Source organism: Manacus candei, unplaced genomic scaffold (genome assembly GCF_025592945.1).
Source record: "Manacus candei isolate 608988 ecotype Guabito, Panama unplaced genomic scaffold, ASM2559294v1 h1tg000119l, whole genome shotgun sequence".
NCBI classification, from domain to species: domain Eukaryota; kingdom Metazoa; phylum Chordata; class Aves; order Passeriformes; family Pipridae; genus Manacus; species Manacus candei.
In genome coordinates, this window is record NW_026138167.1 from 3,080,947 (window position 1) to 3,108,633 (window position 27,687).

At 44.6% G+C, this 27,687-nt stretch overlaps 3 protein-coding genes across 8 annotated transcripts in view; 1 reads left to right on the forward strand and 2 right to left on the reverse strand.

Moving 5' to 3' along the window:
* The window catches only part of DAPK2 (death associated protein kinase 2), a 42,133-nt gene extending 22,220 nt beyond the window's left edge, over positions 1-19,913 (reverse strand). For 2 of the 4 annotated variants that reach the window (XM_051770524.1, XM_051770525.1), the window contains exons 1-3: positions 19,765-19,913; positions 13,618-13,714; positions 1,509-1,730 (exon numbers count right to left, since the gene is read on the reverse strand). In XM_051770524.1, the coding sequence (XP_051626484.1) occupies positions 1,509-1,730; positions 13,618-13,679 (284 nt within the window). In that variant the 5' untranslated portion in view covers positions 13,680-13,714; positions 19,765-19,913. Of the gene's footprint in view, positions 1-1,508; positions 1,731-13,617; positions 13,715-13,890; positions 13,983-15,162; positions 16,820-19,764 lie in introns of those variants that run through there. The other 2 variants (XM_051770523.1, XM_051770522.1) reach the window with 2 other exon arrangements.
* On the forward strand, positions 18,132-22,629 carry LOC127462127 (uncharacterized). The gene is made up of 3 exons (XM_051770545.1): positions 18,132-19,115; positions 19,232-19,480; positions 22,274-22,629. Exons 1-3 carry the CDS (start codon positions 18,635-18,637, stop codon positions 22,318-22,320), a joined length of 777 nt encoding a protein of 258 aa, XP_051626505.1. The 5' UTR covers positions 18,132-18,634; the 3' UTR covers positions 22,321-22,629.
* Positions 22,630-23,600: 971 nt separating this feature from the next.
* TBC1D2B (TBC1 domain family member 2B) overlaps positions 23,601-27,687 on the reverse strand; it is a 33,101-nt gene continuing 29,014 nt past the window's right edge. For all 3 annotated transcript variants that reach the window (XM_051770495.1, XM_051770494.1, XM_051770496.1), the window contains exon 13: positions 23,601-27,481. In XM_051770495.1, the coding sequence (XP_051626455.1) occupies positions 27,286-27,481 (196 nt within the window). In that variant the 3' untranslated portion in view covers positions 23,601-27,285. The remainder of the gene's footprint in view (positions 27,482-27,687) is intronic.

Here is a 27,687-nt window from a genome sequence, read left to right on the forward strand (position 1 = left end):
AAGGTCAAAGGCTGGTTCCCCAGGGAACAGATGGTCTACATCACTTCAGCCATGGTGACTGTGTATTCCATGCCTCACACACACTGAAAAATTGCATCACTTTGCATGGTGGGGTGAGGCTACAGCAGCCCACAGATTGCTTGGTTAGGAGGTTCACTTGTCACAAGACCTAAATGGCAGGGGTTTGCCCCCCTCACGTGGTGGCATGAGGGAGGAGTAAGAGCTCTGCTTCCCTTCCATCCTGCTGCTATTCATCCTTGACAGTCAAAGACTAGGGATTAAAAAACCTCTTCCCTTGCCCTCCTCTCCTCTTTTCCCTTAGCTCATCTAAATGTGGAAAACATGGGAGTAGTGAGAATGGCTGCAAATTTTGCAAAGGGTTTGATGGCTTCCCACGTGTGAAAGCAGGAGGGAAAATGAAATGAGCTTTCAGTGGCCACTTGTACTTCCTCCAAAGTTCATGGCAGGGCAGCAGGAGGCAGACATGAGGTAATCCCTCTGTTAGCAAACTGTTTTCAAGTTGACAACACTCCCTGGCTCAGTGTCAAATGACCTCAGCTGCCATTAAGGTGCACCTGTATCCCCAGGGCACACGGATAAAGGGGGGACTGTTTACCAGCAACCTCACTCAGTGCTCCTGCCAAAACTTGTGAGGCCTGGGAATGCAGCAGCTCCCTTATCTGTGCCCGTGTGTTCCAGCTTCATAAAGAGTTTGGGGAAGCAAACACTTGAAGGAAAGTACCAAGATCAGTGTTTACAGAGCCATAGTGCTGTCTGCTCTCTTATATGGATCCAAATCATGGGTCATCTACAGCCACCACCTGCGTCTCCTTGAACGCTTCCATCAACGCTGCCTCCGTACAATCCTAAACATCCACTGGGCAGATGATGTGAATAATCCATCTGTTCTAGAACAGGCAGCAGTCACAAGCATTGAGGCCACGTTGCTGAGAACACAGCTGTGCTGGGCAGGACACGTCTCCAGGATGAAGGACCAACCACCCCCTCCCTAAGATCTTGCTTTGTGGTGAACATGCCACTGACTGTTGCAAGAGAGGAGCCTCGAAGAGGAGATACAAGGACTCCTGGAAACAACATCTCAGCCTTGGCCATATTGATCACCATAACTGGTCTACTCCAGCCTCAAATTGGGAGGCCTGGAGACACCCCATCTCTAACGCTGCTGATGCCTTTGAGAACGCAGCAGGATCACCCTTGAGGGGAAAAGACACCGCAGAAAGAATCGTGCCCTGCAGAATTTACCACCTAAGGAGTCTCTCTGCTGTGCCTTTTGCAACCGGTCGTGCCTGTCTAATATTGGCCTTTTTAGCCACCAGTGTGTTTGTAACAAACGTGGGTAGAGCCCTCCCCAAATCTTCGTTCCCAAAGCCTGGCCATGATGATGATGATGATGATGATGATGATGATGATGTGTTCCGGCAGCTTCTGCAGTGCTTCCCAGTTACTGCTGCCCTCCCCCACCCCTGGAGGGCAGTGCCCTTACTCACAGCTCCAGGATGAGGACCACATCCGTCTTGTTCTCGTAGATGTCATGCAGTTTGACAATGTTGGGGTGCAGGACCTGCTGCAGGATGGTGACCTCCCTCTGGATCTCCTCCCGGCTCACCCCGCGCCGGCTCGCCCGGCTCTGCCGCTTCTTGATGAACTTGGCGGCGTATTCCACACCCGTGCTCCTCTCCTGACACTTCTTCACTATGGCAAACTGGCCACTGCAGGGGTAAGAAGGTGACAAAAAGGCTTTCAGATAATCACAGCTTCCCAAATAAGCTTGACCCTGCAAGGCCTGAGCAGCACTGCTGAGCTTGTTCTGGTCCAACAGAGAGGACTGTTGGAATTCTGCACTTAAAGGCAGTGGAGCATAAGGCAGCCTCCCACGGTGTCTGAAATTTAGCAAAGCCAAACAACATCTGGCAAAAGGGAGGGCAGATGTTACAACCTCTAAAAAACAGAATCAGATCTGCCCCAAAAGGTTCAAGCCACCTCTCCTTCACTGGGCAGTGTTTAAGACCTTCAAGTCTGCAGTGCACCACTGGATGTTCTGAAAGGACATGCATGCATTCAAATATCTGCCTTAGGAATAATCTCTAGAGAAGCACTCAAAGGATTGATAACCCTCTGGAAATGTAGAAACTGGCCTCCAGTAATGAGTTTTCAAATAAAAGAATGGTTCATTCAATATTTCTGCACTTCACTTGATAATTTAGGTGCAAATGTAACTAGAGTAAGAGCAGTATCTCAGTGCACCTCAAGGACAGAGAATTTCCCACTGTACCAAACAGTACAGGGACTGCACTAAGGTTAAAGGGCATGTACCTACAGTTTGGTAACATTTTCTTCACTGTGGCTCCTAAAGCAGTGCCACTGCAAAATTTCCCCCTTACCTCCTAAGGATTGGCAGATCTCCAGTCCCAGAATACACATTTAGTATCAGATACTTCCTCACTCAGGTCATTATGTCCAGACTTGCAAGGAAAAGACTGATCTTACAGGTAACCTTAACCTTTAGCTACTGTGATTTCACCAGACAGGATCTCTTGATAAGAATCACAAACAAACTCATGAAGTGCACCCCCCCCCCCCCCCCCCCGACTCCACAGGAGAAGCACTGAGCTGTTCCTGTTTTCAATATTATTGTATCCTCCACTGGCTTGGTAAATGAGAGATGTATTACAGGCTGTACTTCGTGCTTCATCAGCACAGACATCTGATTGGAGTCTGTCCTCAAACTACAAAGGCAGAGAAATTAAAAATGAAGGCTGTCACTTGGTGCTCAACTGCTCTCAAGAGCCAACACTCCACGGTAGAGGCAGCCCCTCATTTCAAAGGGCTCAAACAAAAGCCAGCCAGCCTGAAGTACTTCTCTGGGCTTTTCATTTTAATATGGGTCCTGAACACTTCTGAGGAGAGAGGCATGAACAGATGGGACAAGGGTCCTTATCCCTTTAGGACAAATCATGCACAAATGCAATAGAGACTGTGGCCATTTGTCAAATGCATTAATTGATTCCCATTTCTCCTGATTTTCTCATTACCTGCAAACCCCAGAGAAATTCCTTCTACAAAATCCCCAAACTTGCCTTAAACATTCTGCTGGAAGAGTTTGCTGTGCAGTGCTGAGAGCTGCTGGTGTGTAATACGGGTTTCATGGTTTTTTTGCTTGTCTGACCATATTTTGCAAGACGTGCATCTTGCTTGGTCCAGACTTCCTAAAGAGACACGGCACTAATATTTCTGTGTTTGCTTCCTTGAATTCTCTCTGGGGATATAAATTCTGACAGCAAAGTCAGGGAGAAAAGACTTTTTTTACAAGTGCTGATCATGGGAACAAACACGGTCACCTTTGCCTAGGGATACTGCAGATTTTATATATTTTTGTTTATGCAAAAACTCACAAAAAATAATAATGGCACAGTCCCCTGTGACCTGCTATTGCTCCCCTGCATGTGTACCCACCAACACACACACTCCTGCTCCTATCCCAGTTTTCATGCTATTTCCTGTAGCTCTGGAAAACAGGTTTTTGCAGACAGTCTTTACTGAGCCAGTTTGTGACTGAGTAGAGGTTGAAGCCACGGGGAATAATATAAATGCACAATTCCCTAGCCCAGGACATTAAGGACAGAGTGCAATTACCAATGGATGGTTCATGTGGAGGCCTGCACAGCCAGGAAAAAAGAGGATTTTACAATCACAGTCAATACACTTTGGATTTCTTGTTAACCACAGAGCTTGTAAGGTCAAGCACCAAGACAACAGTGTCTCTGCACCTTCTCATGCCTCAGCATTCAGCACATAAGAATCAAGTGGTGTCAGCTCCCCAAAACTTCCAACCCAGCCCAGGAAAGAAGCAGAAGAAAGGGAAATATGTCCCCCAGGCACCACAGCACTGAGAAATGAAGCCATTCAGTTCATTTCACAGGGGGCATTTGTGCCTGAGCTTAGCCTTGAAACTCCATTTCACAGCTCGGATGGCCAAACTTCAGCAAAAGACCTTGCCAGAATTCCTGGGCTTAGTATATGGCTGAAATGAGGATGACTTGGGCCATGAGCAGCTGTATTTACAACACACACAGGATAAGCCCAGAGGGTGACACTTCTGGATGTGTCTACCTGGAGCTCAGAATGTCTCCCCCAGCATTTTCCTGGAGAAAATTGGCTGCACAGGCCTTGGACACTGATCTTAAGAGATCTTTTCCAACCTTAATGGTATTATGATTCCTAATTTCTTTTTTTTTTTCCAGGCAGTTAAGTCTGTTCCCTTTCAGAAATGTTTTGGACAGCTGTACAACAGCCTGTCACACACTCAGCATAGGCTGTGCTCAACTGTGGTAACAGCTCAAGACTATGAACAACAGCAGCTGCATCCTGTCACTTGTAATATAATTAGGTACAACATCAAATCTGTCCACCATTAATGATGGAATTCATCCCAGAAATGAAGACAACCTATAATTTGCATTGCTACTATCATCTAGGAGATTTGTCACTGAGAAAACAGAGGCAGTAATTTGTCACTAATAAGAACACAGAGGCAATGTTACTGGGTGGGTTTGGAGTCTAATTTCAGAAACTGTAGAGGAGCACAAGGTCAGCTCATTTAATCACAGGATTCAGGAGAGGATGTGGAAAGGATGTGGGAAGAGAGAAACTGGACAATCCAGAATAACAGGATAAGTTCTTGCTCTTTTTTCGAGGCCTACTTTTAACACAGGTTGTGGAGGGTAATGCTCTGGGGCAGAACCTTACATGGCAGAGAGGGAGCAGAGCAGCTCCAGGTTGGAATGTCCTGATCATGTTCATCTTCATTTAATTTGCTAAAGAATTCTAAAAAAGATGCATTTTTTTATTGTTATTGTTATTTTGGTAGTTGTTAAAGCTTGAAATTCCCATAAAAGAGATGATACTTTTGAACACGCTGACAGACACACTTTACTCTGAAATATGTTTTCAACAAGTTCTTTGAAAAATAACTGAACCTGTCAGAGGACAGTGCTCTGGCATTCTGCCACTCAAGAAGTGACACTCAACTCCCTCCATGAGCCAGGACAATTTACTTAGGAATAGATTTGCAAGGGATTTTAGGCACCAGCCTCCCACTGACTTTCACAGTAATTAGGTTCCTGCACACTTGATGGAAAACAACACCTCAGTCCTTCTGTACTTCATTTCCCAAAGCCTGTAAAATGCAGGTAATGCTGCTCAAAAATCAAATACATTATATGGGCTGAGCATACAAGCTGGACCTACAAACTGATTTCATGTCTCTAGATAGCACTATAATTGCAACTACAATCATTCATATTTTTATTCACAAGCTGTTCTCAACCGCTTTCTTTAACTGCCCAGATTCACCTGCAGACTGCTGTGAAAGTTGGAAGGGTACAATCACAGCCCACTGCACAGAGCAAGACACCAAGACTTTTTCTACAGGTTTTTTTACTTGAATGGTGCCATAAATACCTGTCACTCTTCTCTGATGTTGGTTTTTACCTACAGCAGGTGTGGGGAGACATTCAGTGGTGGGAATGCAAGCCTGAAAGGGTTTATTTGCTGTTACAAACCCCATCCCAAACAAAGACAAAGGATGTCATTCACATATGTGGTTGCCTGTGCTTAGAGCATTAATTTAAGGTTTACTAGACTTTGCAAAGTTTCTGCCAGTCATTTGGCCTCCTTCCCTAACTGGATGATAAATTGTGCCTGGTACTTTGACAGCAAGATATTAAAAAGACACTCTCTCCAGTGTCAGATACTCTCTGAGCTCTGAGTCAACACTGTATCTTGAACTCTGAAAACAATTTTCTTTATGTTTATTGACACAGCAATCAGTTACTTTACAGTCTATGACACAAGCCAAGTCAGAGTCCCCTTCTGTTGTCCTTTCTCCAGGAAATGAGCTTCCAGCACCCTTTGCTTAATTTTGCACAATCTACAGTTAGAGACCCGTAAAAATTCTAAAAATATGTTATGAAACCATCATGTGTACATTCTTCAGTTAACAGACACAAACAGAATCACAACAATACTGTTTAGCCAATCTGAACACAGGGCTTCTCTAGACTCAAGAGGTTGCTTTATTTAGTTTCAGCAAAGAAGGGTAATTCCTTCTCAGTAACAACAGCTGTTTTTATGTCAACAGTTTTGTTCACCGTGCCTTTCTGCCACTATTAAAGTGGGATTGGTCATCTCAAGCTTAGAAAGTCTGCATCTTGTTACTTTTCAATCTTTTTCATTCCTGTTTCTTTTTCTTGGAAAAAAAACACACAAATAAATTTATCCATTTATGGTTGGCTTTTTGTTAACTTCCAAAGCAAAGCCCCTGAGAATTCTTGCTGAAGGCCTTCCTTGAATTTGAGAGGATAACAGCTATTTCAGGCTTGATCTGTTCAAAATGATTGGAATTTTATTAAGCTAAATGCTCTCCTCCCTCTTTGCTTACACTTTCCAAGGAGACTTCTGCTGGCTGTGACTGCACTGCCAGGCTCTTCCCAGCAGAGAGGACAGGGGTCTGCTGGTAACAACTTAATTTCTTGTGCTCTCAGCTCATTTATGAAGCACAGCTCAACCAAAGGCCATGCAAGGTTCACAAAACATGTGCATAAAAGCTTTTGCTGAAGGGTTTTTGCAGGAAGTTTGTGGTCACGACCAAAAAGACCCAGAAGCCTTCTGTAAAGGGCAATAATTTGCACTACATTTTACTTTATATAGAGGTGGTTTTTTTAGACTAAACCAGGATTTTGTACAGCAGATATTTAACCTAAGTAGGGAATAAATAGCAAGTCCAACAGCACGGTCTTTACAAAGAAACTACAGTGCAAGAGCTGAAACAACAAACCAGCAATCCTAGCATGGCAAGGCCACTGAAGGGAAAGCATCTTGCTGTTTCCATAAGATTTTATGGAATGAAACTAAAAAAATAACCCAAACCTTAATCTGTTTAATACTCTGCTGACACCTCCTATAACTTCATAAAGAGCTTTAAAAATAAGATTGTCATAAATATCACTGTACTTCTGTTTAAACTGCAAATAAAAGTGAGTTTTGGTTTACTTGTGGTTTTTTTCTTTCCTCCAAAAAAATGCAAAAAAAGCAGCTACCTCTCCTAAAGCAACTACACAGAACCTAAACTGTGGTAGATGCCAGATTATAATGGAATGATCCCAGATTTTCTGAATAGAGCGTTTAACAGGAATTTTGCTTGACTACTAAAAAGTAGTAGAAAGAGGAAAAAAAACCAAACAGCTGCCACTTTTAAAAACACTTATTTTCACTCACAACTCATGTTTTACTGACTGATTGAGTGTGGAGGGTGAGTTTCAATATTCCTGAGAGGGAAGTGCTGAGCACCTTTGGACTGTCTGTGATAATGTCCCTGTCTGGCACCTTCCATCCATCCATACCTCCCTCCAGCTCACACACAGGTCACCAACACACCCTGACCCTCCGTGTCCAGGGCCAGGAACGAGTCAGAAGAGCAGAGGAATGTGCACTCAGAAGGATCTGCTTTATAGGAATAAGCAGAGAGAAAACAAACCATTTGAAATGCAAAGGAAGTTTGATAAATGTAATGTTTCTGATCCGTGCTAGGAGTCATTACAAGCTCTCAGCACAGTAACGGGCTCGGCCTTGCAGCCCCTAAAACACCACATGGGGGCCTCAGCCCTGAGCCACAAGAAACCTGTCACCTCCCGAAGCATCACCGGCAGCTCCCGAAGCTGCCTGGGGTTTTTGGAAGCCTCCCAGTCCTGCAGTGACAATCGACGTGGCTCCTGAGCGGGGAGGTGCAGAGTCTGCAGGGACACAGCCTGAGCACAGCAGTTCTGGTGACTCCCTGACAGCCTGGCAAGCTGTTTGTGCCATCTGAGCCTCAAGAATAAAATGCACACGATGAAAAATTCTCCCCACTTATCAGACTCAGCTTTAGATCGAGTATCAGCACTTGGAGTGGCAACGAGCAGAGTCCAGAGCGCTGGGGAAGGTCAGAGCTGACTCACGCTCAGCAGGAACAGCTGATTTGATAAGTTGTTCCTTTTGCTAAGTGGAGCAACACCAGGGTCTACGTAACACACACACAGAAGGTCAGCACACCGTACCTGGGCATTTAAAGGCCCAAACCCAGCCAGATATGGACTGAAAGGAATACACCTGGGGCAGGTACATTGAATGGGGACATTGTATGGTCAAAGGGTTAAAGGATTTTTCTCCTTCCCCATGTAGCAAACAGAAGGAAATTATGCTGGCATCTTAATCAAGACTTGAGGAAATTATCTGTAAGGCCAAAACCACAAAGGGTTGCTGAAACTCCCATTTCACTGCTCAGCTCTTACAACAGGTTTTCACTCAGGTTCAAAACTGCTGCTGCAGAGTTTTAACTATGATTCACAGATGTCACCTGAATAAATGAAGCTTGACCATCAGACAAGTGCTAATAATGGTCGTGTTAATAATGTGCCAATAATGGTCATGCTAATAATGTGCCCAATGCTTTGGCACTGTCAGCCCAGTGCTGAGCTGCACTATGTGTATGTCATGTGCATTTTTACTCATAGGTAACAGCTTTCATTTCAAAAGCATGGAGTGAATACTATACAGTCTATTTTCTCAGTTGTTCAAATTTCCATCTGATTTCTCCCTCAGTGCAAACCAGAAAAAATGGTTTCATTTTCACAAAAATGGCAAGGCAAAGACGGGGTAAAATTCAGTGGTTTTTTCTGGAATTAGTCTTCAGTGCTTTTTCCTGGGGTTAATATTCTGCTTAATATTCAGAGTTAAAGACATTACAGAATTTGAGCTTCCTGAGCACTACCAAGGAGGTCACTCACCTCTATTTATACTTTCAAAGCCAGACATGGACTAAGGCAATACACTGAGATCACTTCCATCATCAAGGTGGATGCTGGTGATAAGGAATGCACGACTTTGTTACAAAGTAAGGCCAAGGCCAGGTCTAAATCACCAAGGCCAGATCTTTTCAGTTACTGTAGGCAGAGCAGTTTTGTTTTAGAAAAAAATCTAAGCAACAAAACCTCCCATTTTCTCTGCACTTTCCGTGACAAATCAAAATATTTCGGAAATAGTTAAAGTAACATTGAAAATTAAGAGGGAAATCTGTTTAAAAAAGGAATAAGCTAAGAGCACTTACTCTGAGAATATAAAGAATATAAAAAGAAAAAGTCCAAAATCAGCAACTGTTTCAGACAGCTGATTACAAACACAGTGATCCTGATCAAGTACTGCATGCCAGAACTGTTTCAGCAGAAGATTCATTATCCATGAAACACATGACTTAGAAGATTTGTGACAAGGAACATTAAGAGAGGTGCTGGTTCGTCCTCAAGAACTAAATTTACATTTTGCATCTAATGCAAAGACTTGCTTTGTGTGTGTTGTAGGATAAAATAATAAATATAATCCAATTCTTCAAAATTTAAAGAATTAATTTAAAGTACAAATTAATCTAAGAAAAGAGTTAAGGTCTGAGAAAGCACAATACTGAACAATTTCTATAGATAGAAAACAATGCCTGGTATGAAGATCCTGCCTGGTGTGTTAAGGGAAAATTTCCCAGCTGCAATCACACCCCTGTGTTTACAGGGGGAGTCCAACTAGCTGGGTGACATGGCTTTTTATCATGGATTTCCAAGTTCTTCCCCTACAAGTTATCTCTGCTTTTTGTTTTCACAACATAAATAAATATTTGGTAGTTCCCCTGTCAGAACAGTGATTGTGTGGCAGGCTCCAAGGTCCCATCACCACTGGTGAAATGTTTTATTTGCTGTCCTTTAAGGCTTCACCCAGAAGAAAGGGTTTCCCTGTCTCAAGGCAAGGAGGAGGTAGGAATCTGTAGCTGGAGAGGGGGGACTACAGGAGGGATGATGAGCCATTGATGAAAGATTGAGCTTGGCTTTATCTTTCTCTCAGCCTCACTCTGCAGGGGCTGAGAAAGGAAGACTTGATTATGCCCAAACTAACCAAGAGAAATCCCAGTAATTGTCTTTGGCATGAAGGCATTGACTGAACCAGGAATGAGGGATAAGCACAGGTCCCAGTCAGTAAGAGAGGCCAGAGACTGGAGTGGCAACTGGAAAGGCTGGCCCATGCTGGAGGAAGGCAGAGCTCCTTCCCACAGTGCAGAGGGGAGACTTCCATGCCCACAAACATCCCTCTGGGGTTTGTGGAGTGCCTCTGTTCAGTGTGAGCCCTCCCACACTGCAGAGCTGAGCTGCAGGGAGCAGGACACTGCCCCAGGACACTGCCACCCTCACACCTCCCTGCAGGGACACACCTTCTCAGTGGGCACTGGTACAGAACACTTTGGGACAGCTCCGTGGCACTTCCCACCCTCAGACCTGTAACAGTGACACTGCCCAGGAGGCACAAATGTCAACAGCTCTCACAGCCTGGCTGGCAACACATTTAGGAAAGAGATTAATGGCTCTGTGGTACAGCCTTTTATAAATTAAGAATGATCTGCTGCAACGTTCCTGCAAAGGGCTTAGACCAGGATCCTGCTCAAAACAGGCAAATCTGTTAATGTTTCTCACAAAGTTTATTAAAATCAAAATTAAAGGATGCAGTTTTTCATTACTTGAATAAAACAGGTGTTTAGCAACACAAACTCACATTTACAAAGGGATCCATATCGAAAACATTCTGTGAAAAATAAGTTTTGAAGCATCTATTTTTGATCAACAGCTCAGGCACAGAAAAACTCAATCTGCCAGAGAGTCTGACGCCTGCAAAGAGTGACAGCATTAAATGCTGGGGAGGACTAAAAAAGGTACTCCCAGATCACACTATCTAGCACCCTTGGGAGAGGGGGAGAGAGAAGACAGTCTCCTAATACCTCTGCAGGCACTGATCACTTCAGTCCACGTTGCTTTCTACCTCTTCTAGACTGCCAGCCTAGTAAAACTGAGGGCTTTTTAAATAAATCCTCATACATATTCATTTTCAAATAAGTTTCCTAAACTCTCTCCTTTGCTTGCCATCAATTTTGACAAAGAAAAAAATTAATATTTGAATATCCTAGCAGTAAGCTGTATTATTTGCTTACGATGTGGAAACAATGTACTAAATTCATTTTATAGGCTCCTCTTTTTAGGTTCCCTTGCAGCTGTGGCTAGAGAACCTCAGTCCACACAGACTTCAGACTTGCAAACTGGCTGATATCAGGGAAGTGACTTGGTTATATGTGTGTGTTTCAAGTATTGCACACATTGGGCTGCTACAAGGGACAAGGCCATCAGCAACTTGTCTCCAACACCAAGTGCCTGACTCATCGTTCCCTGCGTTTACCCTTTGGAGAAATTGAGCAACAGAGCTGTAAACCTAAGATTAATATTTGAAAGACTGAGGGAACGTTGGAGCCAAGCAGGGAGTTCCACGTGCAGCTGCAGCTATGGAAAACCTGCTCCCCCTTCCTGCAGAGGGGCTGCTCTCACACCACTGCCCGGGCTCGGGACACAACTGCCCTCAGAGCACCCTCTGAGTTGCTGCCAGCCCAGTAGGGACCGTGAGTGTGGTCTGGTTGAGGAGTCACAAATGCTGTTTGCAGGGTTTGCACAGTGGGGGCTGAGGAGCCTTTGCTGCCCTAGGACAGGAATGTCTCATGTCACCACCAGCCCAGACCCAGCTCAGCCCTGGGAAGCAGCATTTGCTGTGTAAAGGGGGCATCCCTTCCCTGGTGCTGTGCAAATAGTCAAGCAGGTGCTGGCTCTGGCAGTGACATCCTCCATTCCATCTTATGGCTGAGCCAGAAGAAGGATTTAGTCCTGTATTAACAACTACTTTTGCTCTCAAGAAGTCACAGGCTCAGGAGGACGAGAACAGGACAGACTCTTCACAGATGGTGTTTGGAAACCTTAGTTTTCTAAGTGACTCCTGCTGCCAAAATTACAAGAAAGGAGCCCTTTTACCTGCCAGCAACCAACAGCTTGTTGCAAACACAGTGAACTAATAAAAGGCATCCCCAGGTTCTAAGGGCATCAGTCAGCAGTGGAACACATCAGCCACTGCAATCTGTCCAGCATGTTATTCTGCTTCTAACAAAGCAAGATACCATTTATCACTGGCCCTTATCAGTAGTTCCTGCTCAGAGATATACAGGTATGATGAACCAGGTGACACTTCACATTTAACACAGAGCTGAAACAAGAGCTCTGCAGAGCTCCTCACACGTGAAAGTAAAAATACACTGCCAAAGACAGTGTGACATTGTACCCCCAGCCAGGGGAGGAGGAGGGCTGCTCTGACCACACAGCCTGAGGCCTCTCAGGGTGATTCAACAGCAATGGCCAGCCTCTACCACGTTGCTTCAACAACCCCTCCATTCAAAGTGCCAAATATCCATCAGCTTGAAGAGGAGAGTGACGTTCATCATCTCAAAAGATTCCCAAATCCAATTCGGAAACCAAATTAAAATTAAGCTACTCAGTCTCCAGTCTCTCCCTTTGGCACTTTGACTGTTCCAGCACATACTAGGGCCTCCTAGGTTAAAAAACCACAGCAATTACACCCTGCACACACACACACTGAATTCCTACACAGCTCACTGTGGTCAGGTTTGCACTGTCAGACTGATACTCTCAGTGCTAGTCATTACTCAAAAGTAAACAAGTACAGAAAAGTTAATAGTCAAGGCCTTCCTGAGAGGGAAGGGAATGGAAAACAAACAACCAAACGAACCCCATTCCCCTTAAAAGAAGTTTTTCTCACCAACTCTAAAGGTGAAACAGCTGAGAGTGAAAAAAAAAAAGATTTGGCAGGCAAACAGCTTCAACTGAAGTGTTTTAATGGAACTAAATTATTGGCTCTTGAAAAAGGGTAATTGCACATACACAGTTATTTATCAAAACCAACTGCCAGACATTGGGAAAGAAGCCAACGTGTCTATAGCCCTAATTTAGCTATTTACATATTAAAAAGGAAAACACTGGAGGGCTGGACAGCAGCTCTCCTCACCCAGAGCTCTGCATGTTACTTAGGGCTGGGGGAACCCTGTGTGTCCAGCCCACACACCCAGCAGTGTTTCAGCAGGTGCTTATGGTGAAGCATGATTACAGGTGGTAATTACAGCTGTAATTAATACCTGCAGATTAGCCTTTATGGATGAAAAGCTATACAGAGGCATTAACCAGTCCAGCTGAAATCCCAACAGGTAAATCTTTTCAGGAACACAAGCACAGTGTTTTGCAGGCAGATATGGATGTGTTGTGTCACAGTGCTGAGCAGGGCTGGCCAGAACCAGACAAAATCAAGTGCTGTCTCTGTGACAACAGCACGGGATGTTCCTGTTCCCCAGCTGGCTCAGGTGAGCTCAGTCTACAGCACAGACACAGACACCTATCTATGAAAGACAATGTGAACATACCTTTTGTTGTCCTAGTTGCAAAAAAAGAAACAGGAAACACAGTTAGCACACTTCAACTAAAAAAACCCTAAAATATCCAAAGTGCAGTTTTGGTCAGGGGTTGTGTTTGTGTTGTGTACTGTGACTGATTTAGGCTAGCATGCAGAGTCACAGTTTGAAGATATATGGCAAATATCCCCCGTGGCAGCTTTTACAATCATCCGGTGTCAGCAGTGCATCCTTACCTTCCCAGCTCTTCCCCAATGTCATAAACGTCCTCCACCTTCTGCTGCTTGAAGAAAGCCATGCCTGGTCTTTCATTGATGCTCAAAGATGATGCAGCTGGAATATCAATAAAGAGTGACATTCATTAGGGTCTTCCAAGAGGCCAAGTGTCAGTAACACACACTTTGGTATAGTCACTTTGGATCCACTGCAGCTCATTCATGGCCAAAGTCACCACTGATCAATCAAAATAATTAATTTAGCAGTCTCAGCCAAACAGTGAGGGTTCAAACCTGGAAAGAGGTGAGCACCCTTAAGTGAAGGTGATTCCTGGCCCTCGCTGATGTACCTGAGCACATACTGAACCAGAAGAACAGAACACACCCTGAAACACAAATGTGATGAAAGCAAAACAATTAATTAATAATTTGACAAACTTATGGACAATAAAGCCTCTACACTACACCAAAGAGAGCCAGCATGAGAATCAGCATTACAGGCTCCTTCAATAAAGTGCCAGCAGGCAGATCCCGAGCCAGGCAGAGCACCAGGCAGAGCTTCCTTTTGCTCAGGTCAGGCAGAGCTCCTGGGGCACACAGGCAGGACAGCAAACAGACAGCTGAGCTGCTGCTGGGAAAAGGCTTTGGGATCCCATCTACAGAGCTTTCAGCACATCTTTCCCCACACACTCGATGTTTCAGATGAGGAGAACACAAGCAGCACTTGTTACTCTGCATGGTCTGTGCAATTGTTTCCTGACCACAATTTTTAAGCTGATAAGCTCGGTGGGGTCTGGAAAGACAAGCCTCTCCTTGGTGCATTTGAGCATCTGTGAGTGCATTATGCTGGGCTGCTTTGGGATGGGAAGATGATCAGAAATCACATTATTGCTTGGGACACACCTCCACAGCAACACAAGTTATGGTGACAGAATAGATTTGAACAGAATAACCGGTCGGGTTAGGACATGTTTGATGTCCCCTGTGTAGATGAACACTGGCATCATCCCCAACAGCCCAAACAACGTCCACTATTCAGATCAGAACACATAAAATAGCTGTGAGGCCTCCAAGCATCACGACAAAATCTAACTACATTGAGCCATGCAGTGATTCTCACACATCTCTAGGCTTCAGCACTATATCTGTACTTGTCCATGTAATGTGCTTTTCTGTATGAATCCCAGATGCTTCTTGCTTCAGATGCACTGGGAACTTCCAGGTTCTATATTTCTACACAGCTCCTGCATGGTTTTAAATAGCAGTGGTTGGCATCCCACTGGGGCAAACTGTGAAGCATATTTCACTACAAAATAAAGCTCTATTTTGATCCTTTAGAAATAAGCTCAACTCAGTGTTGCAAGAAGATTCAGCTGTTTTGATAGATCAGCAGACTTATTATAGAACAGGACTAAGCACCAAAGAGCAACTGCAGTATTCCTGTCAACTTGAAATGCACATAATTTGAAGATTTTTCTCTGACAAAAGCATATCTCATAAGCAGCAAATACTTTGTAAAAATTCAACAGCTCACCAAAATGCACCCACTTTTTGTCATGTACTCACCTCAGCAAAAGGACTGGCTGCTTTGTGTGCCCCCACCCTTTCTATAAACCATTCACTTCTAACACAGGGGTGGAATGTAGAGTATCAATTCAATTCTTTTCCAAATATGCTCCTTCTATTGCTTCAAAGGAACAGAAATAGTCTCTTAGTGCTTCTACATATACTTTTTGGTTGATGTTAGCAAAACCTAGGAGGAAAACTATTCGACTGCTTTATTTCAAGCAGAAGGGCTACTACATCAATGCTTACATTGACAGGAGTTGGGAATTACTTTCACTCTTTCAAAAAACAGTAGCAGTAAGTAAAGGGGTATCAACAAAATCAGATGTCCCCTTATGAGGCAGTGAGCACTAATTACACAACACCCAGGCTGAGAAGTGGTACCTGTTTCCATCAGAGAGAAACCACACTGGTTGTGACACAGAAGCCCAGAAAAACCATCCCACCATTAAAATACACTGCAGAAACCAACACTTGTCAGTGGTGAGAATGATGTGTTACAACGTGGGTTATTTCTTTCCACTTCCACTTTCCACCCCAATACTTTCTCAGCCATTTTCTGCCTTTGTATTTTCAGTTTGTCAAGGCGAAGCCGGGTGAGCTGTTCTGTTACTCTGCTCATTAATTTCCTTCCCAAAGCCACATTCATGCCCGGGACAAAAAGGTCTATTTTTCTTCTCAATGAAAATAAACTGCACTTTGTATGCAAATTACTGTATTCTTCAAGCAATCTTTCATAATTTCACAGAAAGCTCATTGACCAATATTGCCCAGGGCTTGAAACCAGACTCAATAAATGTTTTAGCAGCATTTACAAGAACGAGGACACTTCTGAGCTATTGGCTCCTTATTAAGTTTGTCTGATGCTGCTTAAAATTGTTCAGAGCAGAATTTTCTGAGGTGTTGGTGAAAAACCAGTTCAGCCCTCACAGACTTCAAAAAAGCAAACAAAGGACAATACCAAGCCTTGCTTAAAACCCCAAACCTTTTGAACTGCAAAATTAAGTTCTGAGCACATGCAAAAGTCCAGTGCAGGAAAATGCCCAGGTATGAAGAGACACTGCTGAGACTTGCCCAAAGATGGTAAATCCCTCAAGCTGACTACTCCCCTCATCAGAATCCCAGGTACATGGTTACAAACAACATTAATGCAAACACACCTAAAAAATAATTGTTTTCAGAGAGAGTTCATTGCCATTCAGAAGAGCAAGTTAAAAACATTGCTTTGAGAGTGGGGAACCCACCTAAAATGCCTCTGGGAACACAGTCACTTTTATGTTTGATTGACAAGTTCACTCCTCTCCCAGCACCCTCCAAAGAACAAAGCAAATTCTGCAGGTGCACAGAACTCATGCAATATTATCTCAAAGATAACCAAACAATTCTAATCCCTTTTACTGATCTTTTAACTTGCACCCTTTTCAGCCTAGAGCCTTGTTTCTGAAGGCTGAAGGCAAAACTGCTGCAAAGTGTTCAGACCCCCCAGGGGCACCTCTGGTGTGTTGGTGTTTGCCACGTCCCTCACTCCCGTTATCCAGTCCTGCCTTCCACAGACATCTCTCCCTGGCTTTCACCCAACAGCCACAGTTAGCAGATGCCCAAAATAGATCACACACTTGATGACCCAAAACAATTGCCATTAGCAAATACACAGCACAAGGGGGATAGGCCAACAACAGACAACCTTCACACACTTCAAATTCACCCGAAATAAAAATGCCATTCACCAGCAGGAACATAACACTCCATAAATATTATACACTGAACTTAGGAAATCAAGGTGATTTCACTTCCAAAGATTTTTTTAGACTACAAGTTTTGTTGGACTCCGTTTGCAAGTACAGAGCACAAGAACATCAAAGGAGGAATGAGAGCCTTCGTTATTTTTTTTCTCTAGTCAGGTGGTGATTTTACTTATGGTGATAAGTGAAAGTAGAAATGAATTAGAGATGGTCAATTCATCTTTGACTCACTCAGACAAAAAAGTTGTACATTCAGGAAATAGAACAAGCCACTTTTTTTCCTGAGCATTTCCATACCAAGGCCAGCCTCTACTCAGCATCTGTATTGCTGTGTTTCCATAATGACACTCCACAGTACAGTAAATGTTTAATATAAGTATAAAATACCTCACCTTTTGCTGCTGTATCCAACTCTTGTTTACACAAACCAAGGCAGCAAAGCATTGCTTACCCTGGGCAAATGATTTTCCTACAGACATGTAACAAAGCTCTAGCAAAGCCAGAAATAGAATACAGGCCTCTGAGATGGCAGTTTCAGGCACTAGAAACATCTCCTGCCTAATCTCTCCACATTCCTAAACTCTGCTGTACCATGAAATGAGAGCTTTTTTACCCTAAGAAATCAGTTTCCCATTGTGATCTAAGACACAAATTTAAACACATACTTTCTATCAGTACCTGGGTACAGACATTCTTCTTCCAGCACAGAAGTGCCTTTCTAGAGCAGCTTGTGCTGTGTGAAAAGACAAATTAATGTACTGAAAGCCACTCTTCTGTAGGGGGTGACAGAATCTGCCTTAGGAGGAGCAGAAGAAAGGAGGTTCTATTTCTCTCCTTCAATAAAAATTTCTCTGCACAGGGAAGTTATTAGCTGGTCATCACCAAATTATGTGACAATCAGTGACTGGTCTATACATGTCAAACCATGATAAGTGTCCACCCACCACTGAATGAGAGCAGATTACAGAAAACAGAGGTGAGACCAAAACTGTTGGACCATTTGCCTTGCCAGCAGCTTTAGATTTCTTTTCCTTTAGGGTGTCTTCTACTCTAAGGAAACCAGTTTCAAGTGACTGAGGTAACAGCTGAGTCATCTTATTTTCTCAAGTACACCTGACATGAGCTGAATGACTAAACCCTCTGCCAACCTCAGAACCATCCCCTGTGGCATGTTTTTATATGACAAAACAACAGACCAAAGTATCAACTTCCCTTATGAACTGTTTTATAATTCTGAAAAAACTACCAAAAGAGTTTAGAATCAAAACTGGACTGTTTTAAATTAATCATTTGGGTGGGAAAAAATAAAAAAATTAAAAAAAAAAAAAATCAAACCCACCAAACAAATGAAAGTTATATTGTCTTCTAGTTTTGGTGCCCTAGGCTAAAAGAAAACAGATTTTTATAAAAATTAAAGTGTTTTCCTCTTGCACCCTTCTTTCACTTTCACTCCTTCTTTCACATTTCCTTCTGTTTTCTTTTATCCAACAGGAAAGAAAAACCCCAAACCCAAACTACCCAAGTAGTTTTTACCCTTTGCTTTCAAATAAATCTAGCACAGTTAAAAATTATACTAATTTCATCAAAACTCTTACTTTCACCAAAATATTTTCCTCTCAGGAAACAACAGCAGCCTAAATATTTCTGTCAGAGAACTGAGGCAGTTATTACTGCCTACGTGTCTATAGCGGACACAAAACACACCCACCAGCTGAGCGTTCAGTCCCATTATGGAACCACAGCTCCTACCAGTGACTCTCAAGGGATCCCAAATTTACCCTGCAGTAATTACACGTGTGGTGAATGACCCGGGGATGTATTTCCAAGCTTCAGGCACACGTACCAAAGGCGCCGGCTCTGCAGCTGATTCCAGCTCGCAGCGCAGAGCCAGGGGCCGGGGCGGGCGCTGTAAGCGATCCCAGCCCCTCGGGTGCCTGAGCGATGATCCCGGGGCGAGCTCCGGGACACGGGAGCCGGGGAAGCCCGCAATGCCCGGCACGCTGGCACCGCGGGGCACTGCCCGCTGCCGTCCCCGAGGCGCCGGCAGGGATTACCGCCGCACATCAGGCGCGGCACTGACCCAAAGTCGCCTCTGCCATCGCACGTTTTTCGCAAATAAAAAAGCACGGGAAGGTCTGAAACCTACGGATGTTTCAGAGCAAACGCCTCTCCAAAGCGGCAGAGTTGCGCTTTTCCCCACACGGCAAGCAGGTGAGCGCTCCGAGCGCGGTCCGCAGCGGGTGGTGGGTGACCAGCCAAAGCAGGAGCAATTGCCGCACGTTTCCACCCTCTAATTCACATCTTCCTTTTTGACTGCCCTCTAAAAGGATGCAGGCCAGGCCAAAGCAGTCCCCCTGCGCTGCTGCAACAGGACCCCCAGAGGAGCAGGTTACAGAAACCCACCGCATCCCGAGGGACGCTGTGCGAGGGAAAAGGCAGGAGGGAACTCGGGGATAAACACGATGGGGTCGCAGGGCACTGCCTGAACGGTGCCAGCGAGCTGAGGTGCGAACCCCGGACCGACCGTCCCCAACGGCTTCGGGCAGAAAGGCGGCCGGGCCGAGCGGTGCCAACAGGTAACGGGGGGTGTGTGGAACGGCTGGGCTGCCCAGCCCGGGGGGAGCTGCTCACCGAGGGGGTGCTGCGGGAGGAGCCGGCACACGCCGTGCGAGCGGGGACAGCGCCCGCACCGCCGACAGCCCGGCCCGCGGCAGGGACCCACCGGGGCTCCGCCCGGCCGGACACCTCGGCTCTGCCCGAACCGCGGCACACGGACCGGGAGCAGCGTGAGGGCGGCTCGGTGCGAGGAGCGCACGGCGAGAACATGGAGAGGGGGCTGAGGGGGGAAGCGCCCACTTACCGCGTCCGCCGGGCGGGGAGGGTCGGGGCCGGCAGGAGCCTGAGGGGGCCGTGCCCGGAGCAGGGAGGCTGCGCCCGGAGCAGGCTGAGGGGGCCGTGCCGGAGGAGGGAGCCTGAGGGGGCCGTGCCCGCCGCCCGCCCCGTGCCGAGAGCGAGGGAGGGCAGGAGGGAGGGCAGAGGGAGGGCAGGAGGGAGGGCAGAGGGAGGGCAGAGGGAGGGCCCGGCCCCGCGCTCCGCCCAGGGCAGCCCCGCGGGGGCGGCGGGGCCCGGGGTACCCTCAGGGACACGGCGGGGAGTGTGTCCCGGTCCGGGGCTCCTGGGACCCGGGGTACCCTCAGGGACAGGGCCGTGAGTGTGTCCCGGTCCGGGGCTCCCGGCGCGGCCGCAGCAGTGCCGTGGGGCTGTGAGAGCCCCGCATTCCCACGGGTGGGACGCGGATAAACCACACTGGGCTAGTCCGAAGCGTTCCAGAGCAGCACAGGGGAACAGTGCTTTAGTAGATACATGAAAACAATACCAAGAAAATAAGGCAAGTCGCATAAGCCTTGTTCTGTATTCTAATACGAGCCTAGATTGGTTATTGTGTGGTCTGAAACTCACCCAGTGAAATTGCCCACTGCTTGTTCAAGAAAGTGCTGTGATATAAAGAACGGCGATATAAAACAATATAAAGAATGTGCTATAAAGACACGTTCCCAGTCCTCACTGTGCACCTCAAGCTGCATTAACGTGCACGACCCCAACAAACCTCTGCCACTCTGCTTTCCAAGCTGCCCCACCCCAAGTGTTGGCTACCAGCAATGACATCCTTCATAGGCTCACTCTCCTATCATAGAGACATCCCCAAAACCTGTAAAACTAGATTTTCTCCCTCTTTATTTGGCAGACAGTAATTGCAATAAATACTGTTTGGCCTCCTGACATTTATTCTGGGCAAGTTAATATCCATCATTTGTTAATGAGGAATGATGGATTGTTCACACCTTCAAAATCAAATACAAGTGCCAGGTTGCCCTCACTTCCAATTCTCCCTGTGGTTAATGTAACACAAAGCTATGGTAACTTACCATACATAATTAGGAAGGCTGTTTCCATTTGCAGGAAGATGCAAAGATAGATGAATTAAAAAATAATTTTGTTCTAGGCAAGTGCTTAAAGACAGTGCTTTTTATTATCACAGTTGAAAAGAAACTTGGGTTCAGACTTGTTTGAACTATGCCCTGCTTGCCTGCCCTGGGAGTGGTCACAGCCCACGGGTTCCACCCAGCTCTCCCAATTCCAAAAGGAAAGTGGCTGCAGCTGATGTTACACAGGGTTGAGAACAGGAAAGGGAAGCAATAGTAAAGGTTTTAAAGGGCAGTGGAAGTATTCAGAACTCTCTGAAAGGGAAATACAGACACTGCATTCCTCGCCTTTAGCTCTACAATGTGATATGATCATGTGGAAGTCATAGCAATCGTCCTATAAAAATTCCCAGAGCAAAGGGCACAGCAGGAAGGCCACCTCCTTTGTTTGCTCCCAGCTGCAAGGAAGGGAACAAAACAGCACAACTGCTTTTCAAACTGGGACAAGCTCTCCCTAGACCCCAAATAACCCCAATTTGAATTTCCTATTTGCTGGCCAGCCCTGCAAGGTTTCCAAGAGCAAGGGTGGACTGAATCCCATCCCTGGTGCCATGTCCATAGGGCTTGCAAGCCCAAGCACAGGTTCTGCCTAAGGAAGATGCAGCTCCTGAATTATTCTGTAGTTGTTCACCGTTACAACACTAACTCAGACTTCTCTGTAACATCTTTGGCAATGAAGGTGAAAGCCTTGATGTGCATACAGGACAAGCACAGAAAGGAAAACTCAAAGCTGAGTAGTGTTTCCAGCAGGCAGCACCAGCAAACACTGCAGCCATGCATTTACCAGCCCCCTTCAGGAAGTGAAGGAGAAGGAAGGCTGTACCTTATGTTCCCAAGGGGGAGTCCCAGGATCAAACACCAGAAAAACAACACCTGCATTTATTAACACAGGCAAATAGCTTATTTTACAGTTTCATCACCAATCACAGTTCCTGAAGACATCACTGAGTCTGTTCTTTAGCACAAACCTGAAGTCTTAGAGGCAGCTCACTGCAAAAATGGGACTGGTTTGTACACACCAAAGATCCACTGCATCTGAGGGACACAGGCAGGATGCAATTGCTCAAGGGCAGGAGAATGTTAATTAAGGCCAAAGTCCTCTTCATTTAACAGGTATATTCTAGTATCAGATGTTTTAATTACTTTACTTCTTTTTACAACACCCCAGACTAATTTAGGGTCGAGCATAGTTAGCTTTCTTATTAAGTAACTGTTTGGTTTTTAAGTCACATCTCGTGTACAGTCCTGAGCTTTGCTTTCTACTCTGACCCTCTGAAAAGCTGGCACTACAGATGGACATCACTGAGCTGAAGGCAAGTTTGGCTCCTACAGCACAGAACACCACTCTAACTTCCTTATGACTGAACCTTTTACCTTCTTTTGCAGGGAGGGAGTTTCCAAGCCAGAGCACACCCTTCCTTTGCATTATCTGAGGGAAGGTACTTGTGTGGGAATTCCTAAAGCTTCAGCACTACATGGGTTCTGCTTTCAGCTGAGGTCAAGGGGCTGCAGATAAGGAAGCTATGTTTAGCACTCCTGAAAATCCCACAGAATGAACACCTGACATGCTGTAATACCAGCAGGTTCAGTGCATGCTCTGCTCCTGAGGCACCCAGAACACAGTGAGGCTCTGCAGGTATTGGGGCTCAGTTCAGAGCAGGCCAACTGCATTTATCCTCTCTCTAAGTTATGCATTGCTTAGGAACCAGCCTAAGCCCCACTCACATCCTTACTGCAATTCCACTGAGAACAGATGTCTCAAGCTTAGTCCCAAGGAGCAAATGGGAGTCTCAGCTGTTCTGTGCAGGCCCCAGCAGCTGCAAGGGCAACACAACCTGCTCAAGCTAAATGTGCCGAGTGTCCAAGTGAGGACACTGCTCTCTGTGCACTCTTCCCAGAATTTTCTGTTTACTTCTGACTTCAATTTGCAGTATACAGGACAGGAGGTCCTTAGGCCATAGTCATGTTCTGCCTCAACTGCTGATCTCTATCCTGTTTTGCAACCCCTTTGAACCGATTTCCAGCTGTGCCATATGTCCTGCTATAACAGCTTGCCATTCTGCAGCAGAGCCAGAGGACAAGAACAGTGCACTATTCACCTCTACTTACTAAAGATCTGCTTGGACACGCAAGTTACGTCAACTCCTGTTTTTTCCTCCCTCACAAACCTTTAGCTGTTAAAAGTTTTCTATCAGAAGTAGCTGAGGTACTTGATAGCCTCTTTAAGGGAATCAAGCAACTCCACAATGCAAAAGTTATATCTGAAAGACAGACATTGGGACAGGATTTCCAAATCAATTCAGTACTTGGTTAAATTTTCAAAGCAGCTGAAATTATGCATTGGACTACAAAGCCTTTAGCAGAACATCAGTACCAAGCCTCCAAGGGAGGCTTCTGGTGTCAGGAGAGATCATACAAATCTATGTTTCCTAGAAAGTGTGTTCCCTGCAAACACTCATGATTATTTCATCTTCCCTTCCCTCCTCTCCTCTCCCAAAAAACTAAGGACACCAATCCCAAGTTGACCCAGTCAGCACCACCTGCATGCAACATGTTTATAGTTCACATCTTCAAGCTTCAAAGCCCAATTGGATTCTCTCAAATCACAGTATCAGACAAAAATACAAGCTCTGCTACTGGTTTGTTCTGATTGCACCTGCAGACATTTTCATCTGTTATGGAAGAAAAAAAAAAAAAGAACAAAAGCAAGCTATAAAGTAATAAACAATTTATTTTTTTTCTTTACATTGATCTTTATGAAGATAATATCACTTCTGTTTTGTGATTCATATTTCTTGTACCGCATATTGCTGATTTCTGACATGGCACTTAAGGGAACAGTCACAAACTGCTACACAATTTCATTAAATTAATCCATTTTCCATTTCTCAGTTAAACAGGAGTGAACATACAACTCTGGCAAATTTGACACCATTCAGTCATTCCTGATGTCTCCAGAAAGAAAAAAAAATATCTTTCCCTTTCTGCTGAAATATCTTACCATGGTTACAAAAACTATGAGGAAGGGGAGAACCTCTCACAGAAGACACCTAAAGGGCAACAAAAAATCCTTTTTACTGATTACATAGCTGGTAAAAAGAACACCACCAAACAATGTGATAACACTGGATGATAACACCACCTGTACCCACAGGCAGGTAGAGCTGAAATACTGTGCAGTTCTAGTAACTAGAGGTGTAGTGCCCCAATTTTTGGCCTATTTAACAGAAGGTAATACAACATTTTAAACAGGTAACCAGAAGTTTCACTAGGAAGCTTCGCACACGTGTAAGGAGATGGAAGAATATTCTGCAAGATGCAACTTAGTGGTTTGGTTTACATCCCATATTGTGGGAACCATGCACAAGGAACTCTTGGCACATATGTGCATCACCTTGAAGTTAAAAAAATCACCTTGGCAGTCTTTATTTGCATTAACAGCTCAATCTCCTCCCAGCTGGCTGGCAGTGTGTTCAACCCTCAGGCACCACTTCACAAGCTCCCACCCAAGCACACACTCTGGGTATCTCTGCACTTCAGCTTCTGCAGACCCTGAGTCACTCCGGATTTTGGCTTGGTTCCATCAGTGTCAGTACTGCCTGAGTATCCTGCATGTCCCTAAGGAGTTACTGCTCTTCAAAGTTACCACTAAAAAACCAAGTCACCTTAAGACATTTGCAACAGCAAGCAGGGCAAGCTGCCCCTGAGGGCGCTTCCTGCTGCCTGCTTCTCATTTCTGCTCCCTGAAGACTTCTAGTGGCCAGAGCTTAGATGCCTCTGCAACTTTTTGACCTTTTAACTCATCACTGAATCAGTAAAGAGGCTTAACAAAACGAAGCCAGCAGCTTGTTTGGAACTTGAGCATAACAGCATCGACTCATTTCATATTTGCAAGGAGACAAAAAACCTGGAGACAACATGACTTGCACAAGGTTCCTACATTCATGGATTGGAGTCACACCCTGGCAGAAGAAACAGCTACTTATTTTTACTGCACAATTGGGTAACAACTTATATAATGAAACACACAACACAGGCACACACAAATTTAACCACCAGCACAACTGGAACAAAAAAGTGGTCTTGTAACAGGTCCTGTTTTCTCAGCTGAGAACTTCCTGAACAGTTGCCCTATGGTTAGTTTTATCTTCACAACCTAAAGACTTCAATGGAATCGGTCTGGAAACATCTCCTAAAGTCATAGGACTAGTTCATAGTGAAGACTCAAACCCAAAGAATAGCAGATTGTAGAAACAGGGTAGTACATACTTTAAGTTCTTCACCTTAGTATCTCAATAGTGGCCACTGAAAGAAAGATCTTCAGCTTAGGAAAAAAAAAACCCCACAACTTTAACACTTGAAAACATTAAAGCAAATAAACAAGAAAAAGCCAACATGACAGATTGATTTAGAGACCAGCTCTTTCAAAACCAAGACAGCATAACTAGAAAATTAGAAAACCTGGTCCCATTTTTGTATTCAAATACTGATTGTAAGTAGAAAAAGAATACAGTACATGCAATAATATCAAAACCCTGCCTGACAAACTCCAGGACACAATCAAGACTAACTAGGGACTTTAAAAAAAACCCCAAACTACTACTTGCAATAGACAAGGCAGGGGACATTTTAGAAGATAAAGAACATACAAATCAAGATGATCACACCATGGGTCCCTCATTGGCAATGATTTGCTGGCTAAGTAAAAATTTTGTCATATAGGAAGCATATTTTATATCAAAAGTAGTTCTCTAAGTTACAACTTCACCTCTGATTAAATACTTCCCCTCCAGATAAACTAACTTATAATATGCTTACTTGGAGAAGGCTACAACTAAATTCTCTAAAATAAAATACAAAAAAAAAAGTGCCATGAAACAAAAGCAGGATTTCTCTCTGCACACACACTTATGTTTATAAATGATTACATGATTATACCCAATAAAGCACTAGCTACATCTCAGAAAAACAAAACACAAGAAATAAAAGCTGGATGCACTTGACTCTTCCCAATTACTCATTTTGGTTTTGTGCCAATTAACCACTTCCCCAGAGCTGCGTGATTTGCTGCCTGGTATTTGAATCCTGGATTTACCATGACACAACATTTAAGTTAATCCAACAGCCTGAAGATGTAACAGTTTAAGAAAAAACACTGCAAAGCCCAGAGAGTAGCCAGCAAGGACACCCTCCTCATCCTCAGAACTTCTAGTCATGAAATGAGAAAGAGCAGCCTCCAGTCACAGCAGAAACACTGCAGCTCAACCCCCAGGTGTCCCCTTACAGCTGTCTTGCAGGATGTGCATCCAACACCCACAGTAAAGCTGAGCACAGAAGAGAATATTGCATTTTTCTGTTGGAAAAGGATCTTCAATTCGTGACCTTTCAGCTCCTCTGACTGACTGATTGATAACAGCTACCATTACTGTACAACAGGTCTGCATTCATGCAAAAGGAACACTGTTTCTTCTTGAAGAGTAAGACTTCACCTTAAGTCCTAAATAGGAAGAAGTATTAAAAGAAAAAAAAAATGAAACAAACCATAACAAAACAAACCTTCAATAGATACACAAATAATTACCTACTAAAGCATGGTACTCCTGTGACAAGCTCCATTCTTCCACGATATCTGAAGTTTGGTTGTGACCTTTTTTGAAACATTGCAATCAAAAAAATGAAGAGAAATAAAATGCTCTAAACAGAATTTGATCTGTAAACCCCTTGGCATTAATGAGAATCTTTATCAACACAGCTGCCCTGAAAAGCATAAATGATGTTTGATATCACTGTTTCAGTACACACTGAACATTCAGTGGTAAATAGGTACTTGTTTCAGCTTTCTTTTAGAGAACAAATATTCAAGTGTTCTGTTTGGAGATCCATTTCATGTCACTTCAGGAAAAGACAAAGGAATGTAAAAGTTCTTCCTGTGCTTCACTCCATACCTTTCTAGTTAGTGACCTCAGGAACTGAGCCAATCTGAGACCAAAAAATATGATGTCCTCTCACATTGAACCTGCACTACAAAAAAACAGGATTACACCAAAACCACACAGAATGGCAATGAGGGCAGTAAACAGAGCAGGGACTTTTCTCACTCTGGTTTCACAGCCAGACACTGAGGGTGCACTGGGGGAAAAAAAACAACTGGCAGTTCAGCTGATTGCCTGAACTGAGACAGGTATTAAGTGCTCTACAAAGGACTCCATGAACAATGTAAACAGAAGTGTTTGGCCTCCTCACAAAGCGCTACAGCTGAAAGTGCTGGGGTTTGGAAATCTGTCCTGCATATTTCCAAAAGCAACTCGTTTACATTCTGTTTGACAGGGGGAATAAAGTGTTTTGGAGGTTCCCTCCCTTTGGTCTCGCTGCCAGAGGACAGTTTCTGGCGGGCAGTCTCAGCTGTCCTCCTCATCGTCGCTAATCAGGTCCCTCTTCTCCACGCACGTCTCCCGCTCCCGCAGGAAATCCTCGCGGATGGCCTCGAGCTCCGTCAGCTCCAGACGCACCTTCTCCAGGTGGTAGGTCCTCCTGTTCCTGATCTGCCGTAAGGGAAAGGGATTCAGGTCTCCAAAGGCAATAGCAGTCAGCTTCCTGTAAGGTGACACAACGTTAGAAGACAATCAGTCGCGGTTGGTGCTTTTTAAAGCCACTTTTGAACTTCATCCCTATCAGTTCTTATTGCATGGCATATCTCTGGTCTCTCACACTCAACAGGTCTCAGATGATATCAGGATTGCCAGAAATTTCTACAAAGCACTCCATTTTAAGGTTATTTCAAGCAATGAAGTGTTATCAGA

Bases quoted from the DNA above. Each gene is read 5' to 3' on its own strand.
- LOC127462127 (XM_051770545.1), top strand. From the start codon at position 18,635: ATGGAACCACAGCTCCTACCAGTGACTCTCAAGGGATCCCAAATTTAC. The intron at 19,116-19,231 runs GTGAGCGCTCCG...GCCCTCTAAAAG, and splicing joins TTTCCCCACACGGCAAGCAG to GATGCAGGCCAGGCCAAAGC. The intron at 19,481-22,273 runs GTAACGGGGGGT...CTTCTTTTGCAG, and splicing joins GGGCCGAGCGGTGCCAACAG to GGAGGGAGTTTCCAAGCCAG.